This window comes from Leucopleurus acutus (genome assembly GCF_964270905.1).
Source record: "Leucopleurus acutus genome assembly, chromosome: 1".
NCBI lineage: Eukaryota > Metazoa > Chordata > Mammalia > Artiodactyla > Delphinidae > Leucopleurus > Leucopleurus acutus.
The window spans coordinates 59,498,475-59,510,627 of NC_139142.1; the positions used below are offsets into that span (position 1 = coordinate 59,498,475).

The window sequence follows — 12,153 nt, forward strand, 5'->3', positions numbered from 1 at the left end:
TTATTCCACCTTTATATCATTGTCTACAGCTATTTACTTGCTGTACTTTCAGCCAAGAATCCTTGTTAAGGTAGTATCCTGAGCCCACTTTATTTGCAGGCCTATACAGAATTTTGGCTTCTGATTCCCATTTCCTCTTCAGGATTGTATTAAAATTTGATAAGCAAACTAATACTCTTTTACCTTACAAAACAATCTTAGATGAAGTAAAATATATGTTTGCTGCATATCTTATTTCTTGTGAATATAAGCTTGAAAGAACAAAAAATTGATCTTTTTCTCTATTCCATAAAATGCTTATAGGGCTAAGCTTTGCAGGATTTTAGGTGTTGACCTATCTGGAAAGAATTCCGTGAGCAACCCCTCACTGAAGGGTGGGGTTGCCTGAGACCACCAAGCTCGAATGCCTTTCCAACCAGTTTCTGTCTGTCCCATTTTGCTCAGTTCTTTTCTTGGAAAGAGAAGCAGAAAACACATCAAGATTAATCAGCCAAAGATTGTAGTGTGTGTGTGTGTGTGTGTGTGTGTGTGTGTGTGTGTGTGTGTGTGTGTGTAGGGGGAGAGGTGGCAGAGGCAGTGTAGGAGGAAAGAGGTAAACTGACTAGGAATACATGAATAGTGTATAAATAGTATATAAATTCTTCCAGACCAGACATTTGGCTGTTTTGCCTACATCATATCACAGCATCGCTACTGTGCCTGGCACAAAGTAGATAGATGTTCAGTAAATGTTTGTTGCACTAAGTGAAAGAACAAACTTCTCACTTTGCTTTTTCAGGGGCGATGCAGCCTGTGTTTCTTGGAATCAACCCGGGCCCTAGAGGAGAGGATGTCCTAGAGCAGGGGTCCCCAAGCCCCCACCCTCACCTGTCTGCGGCCCGTTAGGAACCCGGCTGCACAGCAGGAGGTGAGCAGCGCGGAGTAATGGAAGCTTAATCTGCCGCTCCCCATCGCTCACATTACCGCCTGAACCATTCCCCCTCCACCCCTGAAAAATTATCTTCCACAAAACCGGTCCCTGGTGCCAGAAAGTTTGGGGACCACTCTCCTAGAGGACACCTCCATTTCTCTCAGCAAGCTGAGTCTAGCGACAGAAGGTCACACATCATGAGACCTGCGGGGAGTGGGAGCCGCCATGGCTCCGGGGAGAGGGGACCGGAGGGCCATGGCGCACCCCACCCTCGCGCTCCAGTTCCACCAGGTCCCGTTCCCCTCCCCGCCCCTCCTAAGTACCCCTGTTAGGTTTGGCATTGTCACCCCGCCCCTCCAGCTCTGGTCCCCTCCTCTTCCCCTCCCTTTTCCTCTCCCTATCCCCTCCCCCCGCCCCGCCCTGGTCCCGCACCCTCCCCTTCAGTTCCCTGGCCCGGTCGCCCCGCCCCCAGAACCGTCCCCTCCCCCTCACGCCCCTTCACGCCCCGCCCCGCCTCCCCCTTTGACGTGGCAGAAGCGGCACCAGCCATGTTAGTCCCGCAGAGTTCTGCGCCGAGGCCGGGGGCGGGGCGGCGCCGTCCCTGATTGCGGTGCCACGGCTTCTCTGGCTCGGCGGAGAGGGCGGATTTTGTAAGGCCGAGGCTGCGACAGGCGCGGATCTCGTTCGTGGTGGCACTGTGGTAAGGATCCACTTCAGGGCTGCCTCTTCTCGGCTCCCTTGGGGGTCCGCGGGCGCTCAGTGGGAAGCGGGGGAGGGGCGGCTGTGCGGCGGCGGGTCCGCGGGCAGGGGTCTCAAGGGTGGTGCCTGCTCTGCCGTCTTGGTGCCCCGGGGCAGGCGGGGTGCGCCGGGGCTGCGAGCCGGCCCGGCGGGGCTGCCTGGAACCCTGAACTTGTCACCCTCTCACCCACCACCCTCTGCTTAGTTCTCTCTGGGCCTGGGAACCTGGCCCCCTCACCCACCTGCCCTGTATCAGGTGCGAAAGATGGGAGTCGGGTGAAAAACAGCAGTTTGGGCATCTCCCCCAGCACCCCACCCTCCGCTCCCGGCCGATCTGCCTTCCCCACCCCACCCCATCACCGCTTCTAGGTACTTTGACTTCTTGGTTCATTCCCTGCCTGAGCTGAAGAGTCCTAGACTTTGAACCGAGGTGACTTCGTCACCCGTAGTTCGGCCTTGGGAGTTAAAGCGGATAAGGAGAAAAGTGCCAGGTATAGCTAACACCTTGGGCCTTGATTACAAATAGACTTCAGTTATCAGATTAGACCAATTGTACCTACTTCATTCAGCCCTAAGTGTTTTCCCGTTCTGGTGGGAAGGGAAAAGTCATAGTTAAATCTGCATGTAATCACTGGATTGAGTAAATTGAATTCGTGTTTTCACGTGAACTTACTCAAGTTACACCCCTCAAAGTCGTGGATAACTAGCCAAGTTAACTTGGTTAAAAGAAGTTTTAGATTTAAATATAAATGCGTGTTAAGTCTTCCTTCTCTCCCTTCTCCAGTAGTCTAATGGACATCATTTTGGAATTCCAGTCATTTTTAATAGGCTCAGAATTTTAGATTTAGAAGGGGTCTTGTAGTTTTCTAACCCAAACCCCTGATCTTACAGATGAGAAATTGAGGATCAGAGGGGTTAAGCTATTTTTCCAATATGATAAATCTAGTCATGGGACGTAGTTGAAGACACTTCATTGAAGATTTTAGGACAGAAAAGTGGGAGAGGCACATATAATTGTTAACAAATATATCTGATTGGAAGGAACTCAAATTTTACTTGCAATTTACAATGTTTTGCACTTAGTTATCTATAAATGGGCTAAAATCGGAATATTTAAAAACTTTTAATTATTATTGAATAGGTAAAGCCTTTTAAAATACTGTGGGCACATATCTGATGTTCTAGGTTAAAGTGACTTAATGCTTCTTTCCTTTTAGTTATACCAAGAGTAAGTATTTAACTAAGGTAACTCCCAATGATTATAAGTTGTGCTGAAAAATGAGACATTTCTTTAGAATGGTCTTTTGTGTTTGTGCCACTTAAAAAAAAATATAACACCTAGTATATTAAGTCTGCATCCTAATATAGTGTTTGAATCGTATTTATTTAGTTTTATGCTTTTAGACAAACATAATATCAGGGGAGAGAATGCTTATCAAATAATGCCATTTTATAAAAAGCTGGTTTGTAACAGGACTTTATTTCAGATATGCTATTGTTGACTATGGGACCAAACCTGGCAAAATTTGTACTAGAATGAGTGATTTTAAGATTGAGTAATTTCTCCCTTGGAAAGGTGAGGGAAGTTGGCGGGGTGTTTTGCATGCCTATGTAATTGGACCAGTTAAGAAGAAACAGGTGGGACTTTTTCAAACCACTGCTGGAAAGTGAGAAGGTAAGAAATAAGTGTGATTTAGTGAACAAATATAATCTTAGAGCAGAGAGACTGAGAGGAAAAAGAGTGAGGAAGAGGAGGGGAATTGTACTCAAATATCACTCAGGTGATATTTAGTATGTCTCAATAAAAAGTAAGGATGTGGAGTTACAATCCAGGTTTGTTACCTGTTGTAGAAACTTAAATCTGGCTATCGCCTGTGTGTAGATGTCTTCATGCTAAGTTTCATAGAGCCTTTCTCTACTAGGCTCCCAGATTTTGAATTAAGCCCCAGAGTCCTAAGGAGGTGATTCTCAAGACCTCATTATACTCTTTTTTTTTTTTTTTTAAAGAATGGATGCACTTATAAATTTGTTTATTTATTTTTGGCTGTGTTGGGTCTTCGTTGCTGCGCGGGCTTTCTCTAGTTGCGGCGAGCGGGGGCTGCTCTTCGTTGCGGTGCACAGGCTTCTTATTGCAGTGGCTTCTCTTGTTGTGGAGCAGGGCTCTAAGCGCATGGGCTTCAGTAGTTGCAGCACGCGGGCTCAGTAATTGTGGCTCACGGGCAGGGCCTGTGGGACCTTCCTGGACCAGGGCTTGAACCCGTGTCCCCTGCATTGGCAGGAGGATTCTTAACCACTGTACCACCAGGGAAGTCCCAAGACCTCTTTATACTCTTAAGCATTATAAAGCATATAATACTTAAGAGTATTATAGGATGCAGAAAAAAAAGAAAAATCTGGCTTAATAGAAGACAGATAGATTTTTATATCTACTGCTTTGCAGTCTATTGTAATATGTTGTTTTGGTTGAATTGTGTGAAGGAAGTCTGGCTTCACATAGGTACGTAGTTGGAAAAAGGAGAGATAATATTAATAGCTTTTTCGTATTAAAAAATGTGCATATTCTTTGATACTATACCCAAACTTGACAGTTTTAATTAAGAAATCAAGGGTTAATTGCAGTGTGGAGTCTGAAACCTTAAAAATGAACTTTTTGTACTTATTGCATTATAACCCATTGGTCTGTCCTACACTTTGAATGGATCATTTACCCATGCATGATTTTGTAACATCATGGAAAGATCATTTGGGAGCTCCTGCTTCACTGAATAATGTGTATCTTCCAAATGTTGGCATGTTTCATTATATAATATATAAAAAATCATATTATTATCACTACTGGTCTCATCAGCAAAATCTTTACATATTAGGAAGTTGTGAAGCTCATGGTATTAGATACAAGTTTTAAAAAATTTTAATGTTTTAATTTAAATTTGAGAAAGCTCAGATTTTATCATTGGCAACAAATACTGTGAATGGTTTTGCAGGTGACAGGCTCACTTCATCCATTTTTAAGAAAATATATGACAAATACCTAAGTACTAGTTATATACTATTCTTGGAGAATTGAGAAAATAGTCACTTAAAACATTTTTTGTGTCTTGTCGTTCAAATGAACAACGCTGATTGGTTGAGTATATTTTAATAGTCTTTTGATGCTTTTTGGTAATGCATTTTAGATGTATCTCAGATTATAGATGCAATTAAGTAATAAACAGAAAACTTCATTTGCTTTATGTTCTGTAGAAATAATGGGAGGGATTGCATACTCCTAGAATTTATACTCACATCTGTAGCATGGAAGCTGTTGCTAAAAACCATTTCTCTCCCAGAGGAGGTTGTTTCTCCTCTTATTGTTGCCTGTGTTAAAACTGAGGTTGGCATCTTCTAACTCCTCTCTGATTATCCCAGACCTTTGTTTTATCATTATCTTTCAACAGCCACTTTTTCTTGAAAGCTCATATTATCTTTCTCAAAGCTGTCTCCTGTATTTAGCTTTAAGATAATCTTTTCTAAACAAATCTAGATATCTTAGGATTTCTCCCTACCCTTTATCAATCTTTGAAAAATACATGATCGCTTTTGAATAGCATAAAATTCCTTAGCTGTCTCTGAAATTCTGATGGGAGGAAATACAGTGTTTAATTTTTATTTTATTATTTTTTAATTGAGATATATTTGGCATATAACATCTCTTTTAGAGAAGGGAAAGGTCTTAGCTGCTTAACATACTTCAGATTTGTTAAGCTTCGCTTTCTGTAATTTGTATTACTAAAATATATTTGGACATTTTTCTAAAATTAAAATTGTTATTATATCTAATAATACCTTTTCTTCCCTTACTTACATTTTAAAATCAGCTCCTCATCCCATTGTTGTTCTTAGCTACTTCAGCATCCATGTTGCCTCTGTTGGCACCCTACCTTCATAATTCTTCGGTTCTTGATGCCATTCATCTCTCCCACAAGTCTTTAGCCAGCCACATAGTACTTGAAATTCTATCTTCTCAGACCTTTAAATTTTACAGTTTCCTTCCATCACTAACCACTGTTGCATTTTGAGATCATGAGATAGATAGAACTGCTTCCCAGGTAGGAGAGCTGGCATCCTAGTCAGGAAGCTAAAGAATAACAAGATGGAGATGTCTCTTGATACTGGGCACTAACCAGAGTGGCATCTCCCTCTTCCAGTGGTAAAGTTAAATGATTATATTGAAATTATATATCTCAAATTAGAGTTTAAAATGCTCTCTTAAGTTGGAATGTTAAAAGTATTCTGAATTAAGTTTCTGCAAGAGAGGTTAAATGATGCATGATAAAAAATTACCTGTCTAAAATAGAAGTACCTAGTTTTAGAAAAATATTTTTGTTTTGCACCCTTAAATATTCTCTTCTAGCAAGTTTAGTGGAAACTTACTACTTTATGGGTAGAAAAGCATGTGAGTTTTAGAATTTAATGTTTTTGACAATCTATGTATTAGAATAATGTAACTCACAAGGCTGATACGGAAAACTTAGGATCTAGATTTTCCCCCATTTTTGCCTTAAATCAATAGGACATCTATTTTATTATTTATTATTTTTTGCCATAGTTTTTTTTGGGAGTGAATAAAAAACGATAAAATACCTCTCATTGGGCCTAATATGCATTGGGTTCTGTAGAGCTGTTCATTATTTTGTTATAATTGTGGTCATTGTTGTTTGCTAATTTTTTTTGAGATAAATATTTTCATTTGGTTATGATTTCTAATGGATTAATATTGCTGGAAGTGGGAAAAACATACTTATTTTGAATTTTCTTAAGAGGATTTAAAAATATCCTTTAATTTTGTTACAGAAATAAGAATCAAGCTCTACGATGACAACCTATTTGGAATTCATCCAACAAAATGAAGAACGAGATGGAGTCCGATTTAGTTGGAATGTTTGGCCATCAAGTCGACTGGAAGCTACAAGAATGGTCGTTCCAGTAGCAGCCTTATTTACACCACTGAAGGAGAGACCAGATTTGCCACCCATTCAATATGAACCTGTTCTGTGTAGTAGGACCACTTGCCGTGCAGTTTTGAATCCTTTATGGTAATTAAAGTATATGGAAAAAACTAATGTCACTATGATTTAAAAAGAAGTGTAGTTTCTTTCTTGCTCATTTATATAAGAATATCTTTGTTTTTGATTATAGTTATTTTTTCAAATTAAGGTAGTCAGATCCAAAGAGCTATAAAATCTTAGGATCATTCTAGTTGTAGAGAGTTGATAAGAAACCAAATGCAAAGTTGTCACTGTGTAAACTGTTAGATTCTATCAGTATTCTCTAGATACTGCTGGCAATCAACCCATCTTGTGTCATTTGAAAGGTCATAATTGAGTGGTATGGTGTTTGAAAAATGTTATGATTTCTTGTTACATAAGCCAGACTCTCAAGAATTAACTTTTATTCCTCTTTCTGCTCCCTCTCTCTCCACTCAGTCCACTAGCAAATCTGGTCAATTCCATCTCCAGAACAATCAGGATTCTGTCTCTTACTCTCTGCTAGAACATGGTGCATCAAAATATACCATCTTTTTCCTGGATGGTTTCATTATCCTCCTAACTGGTCTTCCTGTTTCTGTTCTTGCTTTTCAGCAGTCTCTTCTCCACTCAGAAGCTAGAGTTTTACAAATGGATATCAGATTATTAAAATTGTTCAATAGATACTTATTACACTTGGAATGAAAAATCCATAGCCCTTATCAAGACCTATAAAACCCTATATGATCTATCCTTTGTGTATTTCTGCCTTCATCTTGTATCATCCATTTTCTTTATTTTCATCTGCATTATACCTTACCCTCTCTCTTATCCTTGGATATACCTAACTTACTTCTACCACAGACTTTGTACAATAGCTATATGTGCTGCCTGGATTGCTTTGCCCCCAGATTTTCCTGTGACTGGTTTCTTTTCATTCTGATTACATGTCAGTTCTTTATTTTTTTATTTTTATTTTTTTTGGCTGCGTTTGGGTCTTTGTTGCTGCGCGCAGACTTTCTCTAGTTGCGGCGAGAGGGCTTTTCGTTGTGTTGCGCGGGCTTCTCATTATTGTGGCTTCTCTAGTTGTGGCACGCGGGCCCTGGGGCGTGCGGGCTTTAGTAGTTGTGGCTCATGTGCTCCAGAGCACAGGCTCAGTAGCTGTGGCGCACAGGCTTAGTTGCTCCGCAGCATGTGGGATCTTCCTGGACCAGGGATCAAACCCGTGACCTCTGCATTGGCAGGCGGGTTCTTAACCACTGTGCCACCAGGGAAGTCCTTCAGTTGTTTATTAATGAAGGCTTTCCTTTAAAGTAGCCCTCCCAAATACATTCTCATGTCCTGCTTTGTTATCTTTAATCTTTATTATCACTATCTAAAAGTATCTTCTGTGTTTATGCGTTTACTTGTTTATTGTCTTTCTCTTCTACAATATAAACTCTGTGATAGCAGGGACCTATGATCTTGTTTACTTCTTTATCAGCACCTAGAATAATGGCATTCAATAAATATATTTTTATTGAATAAATGCTTTCTAGATCTGAGTTTAGAAGTTACTGAGCCATTTGGAGAAAAAAAAAAACACCTAAAAATACATGGCTTTTAAAGATTGCTTTGATATCAGTTTGAATGTATTCATTTTCAGAAAGAAATTAATTTTATTGAAATTAGGATTATTGTACAATTTAACTGAACCATGAGCTATTGTATCTTTTCTTAAAACAGTCAAGTGGATTATCGAGCAAAACTCTGGGCTTGCAACTTTTGTTATCAAAGGAATCAGGTAAGAAAACCCCTGTTACAGATGTTAATGCTATAATACTGCTCTAAATATGCAGAAAGATGCATATTTAAAAATAAAAATGAAATAACTTTATATATGATGAAACTATCTTTTTTAATAATTAAATGATCAGGAAATAATTATTTTCAGTTTAAAATTTCACACAAATAATTTATTAAAAAAATTTTTTTTTCTACCTGCAGTTTCCACCTACTTACGCTGGTATATCTGAACTGAATCAACCTGCTGAACTTTTACCTCAGTTTTCTAGCATTGAATATGTAGTTCTGGTAAGAACATAAGAGTAACTCTTTAAGAAATTTAAAATATCCAGTAATTTATACCAAAATAACTGTTAAATTGAGCCGACTTAAAAGGCATCATTTTTTTTTTTTAAGAAGATTTTGGGGGTAGGAGTTTAGTAATTAATTAATTTATTTTTGCTGTGTTGGGTCTTCATTTCTGTGCGAGGGCTTTCTCTAGTTGTGGCAAGCGGGGGCCACTCTTCATCGCGGTGCACAGGCCTCTCACTATTGCGGCCTCTCTTGTTGCGGAGCACAGGCTCCAGACGCGCAGGCTCAGTAGTTGTGGCTCACAGGCCTAGTTGCTCCACGGCATGTGGGATCCTCCCAGACCAGGGCTCGAACCCGTGTCCCCTGCATTAGCAGGCAGATTCTCAACCACTGCGCCACCAGGGAAGCCCAAAAGGCATCATTCTTGATTCTCACATTGAATTGATTGAGAATTTCAAAGGTAAGAACTGTCAAGGTCAGTTTGAGTAAGGTAATTTCTGTTGTAGTTATTTGAAAGGTGGCCAAGGTATTGGGTGGGGTGGTGTGGTTTGCTATACCGAATAGATCAATAAACAGTAAAGTATCAATTTTGCTTTGTAGTTGGAAGGTCAATTACAAATACTTGGTCAGTATGATGCTCGAGTCTAATGATGAAATTACTCTTGCATTGGCCCTTGTTAGGAAAATCATTTTTCTTCCCTTTCTGAACAGTTTTACATAGTTATTTACATATTTAAGTATTAAGGTAATATTTTTTATGAATGTTGTAGAGAAACCAGAATATGGTTCACTGAGCCAGTCAGTAATTTGTCCACTCAGTTCTCTTATAATCCAATTCAGGGTTAGATAATTATTTTATAAAAATCATCTAATTTTGCTTTTAAGCTTTATAGTTACTATTTTCTTATTTTAAAAGAAATAAGTGCTTATTATAAGAAATGAAACCTCATGCAGTTAAGTAAAATTGAAAGTGAAAATCTCCTTCATGTAACTATAAATAATGTTTTTAAACTGAATTTTTCACTTGATGATGTCTTGGATATTTCTCCATGCATATATAACCTGTTTCATTTCTGAAATGGCTTTATTAGGATTCCATTGTGTAAATGTATTATAAATTATTTAATTAGTCCTCTATTGATTATCCTATGTATTGTGCTGAAGTGTTAATACTTTTAAAACATTTTTTTTTAATCGCAACATTTTTTAAAAGCGTGGTCCTCAGATGCCTTTGATATTCCTCTATGTGGTTGATACTTGCATGGAAGATGAAGACTTACAAGCCCTGAAAGAATCTATGCAGATGTCATTAAGTCTTTTACCACCTACAGCTTTGGTTGGCCTAATTACTTTTGGGAGAATGGTGCAGGTTCATGAACTTGGATGTGAGGGCATTTCAAAAAGCTATGTCTTCAGAGGAACAAAAGATCTGTCTGCCAAACAACTGCAGGTAAACAACAAGAATGGTAGTTTTAGCCTGTTTGTGCACATCACTCTATGTATGTCTATAAATGCCTTCTAGATATACGTTTCTAGAAAATATTATGAATAACTAATATAATTGTATTTATAACAAAGCCTTTAAATTTAGTGTTGGCCTCAGCGTTCTTTCATTTGCCTTAAATTGTTATCGTAGAGATTGAAGACCCTTCACTTTTGAAGTATCTTTAAAATTTAGAGTGAAACTGAAGCTATTTTACTAGAGATTTGAAAGGTTTATAGAAGAGTCATGCTGAAGACTGAGAGAAGGTAACCACAGAATTTTAGCTTTTGTTTCTTTACATCTCACTTAGGAAAAAAACACTTTTGGCAAGGGTACATATTTTAAGGCTTGAGAGTTAATAGGTGAACCACGAGTATATATATTTTTTCACACACTAGGACATTTTTATCTTTGGGGCAAATTGAAGCTTTGTCTTCCAAGGCAGGGAGTTATGTGTAACATACTAGGATCATCTTGGTGTATTTTTCAAAATCTTTTTCTGTCCAGAGATTTTGATAGATCATAAGAGAGTGAGTGAATATGTGCTTCAACTGGAAGATAGTTGAGAGGGTAGAGATTGTTCATGTAAGTGTTTTGAAAAACTTTCTAAGTGATTCTTTTTTTAAAATTAATTAATTAATTAATTTTTGGCCGCATTGGGTCTTCGTTGCTGCGCACAGACTTTCTCTAGTTGCGGCGAGTGGGGGCTACTCTTTGCTGCGGTGCGTGGGCTTCTCATTCAGTGGCTTCTCTTGCTGCCGAGCACGGGCTCTAGGCTCACGGGCTTCAGTAGTTGTGGCACGTGGGCTCAGTAGTTGTGGCTCGTGGGCTCTAGAGTGCAGGCTCAGTAGTTGTGGCGCACGGGCTTAGTTGTTCTGAGGCATGTGGGATCATCCCGGACCAGGGATCGAACCCATGTTCCCTGCATTGGCAGGCAGATTCTTTTTTTTTTTTTTAATAAATTTATGTATTTATTTATGGCTGTGTTGAGTCGTCATTGCAGTGTGCAGGCTTCTCATTGCGTTGGCTTCTCTTGTTGTGGAGCACGGGTTCTAGGCCTGTGGGCTCAGCAGTTGTGGCTCGTGACTCTAGAGCACAGGCTCAGTAGTTGTGGCACACGGGTTTAGTTGCTCCACGGCATGTGGGATCTTCCCGGACCAGGGCTCAAACCTGTGTCCCCTGCATTGGCAGGTGGATTCTTAACCACTGTGCCACCAGGGAAGTCCCTCTAAGTGATTCTTATACAACCCCCAGTTGAGAAATTACCCTGATTGATAAGCCTGGTATAAAGTAGACAGATATGAAATCAGACTTTGGAGGCATCCAGGTAGCCCAAAATGGAAAAAAAAAAAAGATTTTGAGGATGACTAATTTGAAGCTTAGCAGACTAGGATAGTGGTGCTGCAGTTAACCGAGACAGAAAATACTGGAGGAATATGCAGGTTTGGAGGGGGAGGTTAAATGAACAGTGAATATGGTAGTGAATCATAGTAGTGATTAAGATTTGAGGAAGTGGGGAAAATTAGAGTCTGTGTTCTTTCAAGAGGTTTGTGGTTGAAGGTAGGGAAGGAGATAGTGTGAAAGTTTGAGAGAGAGAGGACCGAGTTAAAGAGGTTTACTTTAGGAGGGACACTTGAATGTGTTTATACACGAAAAGAAAGAGACTAAAGATGGTGAGTGAGATGAGGAGAGTGAGGTTTCACAAAACATGACAGGGATTCCTTCAAGAGCATAAGAAGCAGAGTACCTTGAAGGGGAGGATCACTTGTTTCCGTGAGACAAGAGAGAGTGGGCAAGTTTTAACCTCTATGTACCTTAGTTTTGTTTTTGTTTTTTTTTGCGGTACGTGGGCCTCTCACTGTTGTGGCCTCTCCCGTTGCGGAGCACAGGCTCCAGACACGCAGGCTCAGTGGCCATGGCTCACGGGCCCAGCCACCCCG

At 39.9% G+C, this 12,153-nt stretch overlaps 1 protein-coding gene across 1 annotated transcript in view; it reads left to right on the forward strand.

Annotated features, from left to right (window-relative positions):
- Nucleotides 1-1,463: 1,463 nt before the first annotated feature.
- The window catches only part of SEC23A (SEC23 homolog A, COPII coat complex component), a 65,270-nt gene continuing 54,580 nt past the window's right edge, over nt 1,464-12,153 (forward strand). Inside the window, exons 1-5 of the mRNA XM_082835230.1 lie at nt 1,464-1,610; nt 6,482-6,723; nt 8,380-8,437; nt 8,641-8,727; nt 9,944-10,180. Coding sequence (XP_082691356.1) covers nt 6,503-6,723; nt 8,380-8,437; nt 8,641-8,727; nt 9,944-10,180 — 603 coding nt within the window. The 5' untranslated portion in view covers nt 1,464-1,610; nt 6,482-6,502. The remainder of the gene's footprint in view (nt 1,611-6,481; nt 6,724-8,379; nt 8,438-8,640; nt 8,728-9,943; nt 10,181-12,153) is intronic.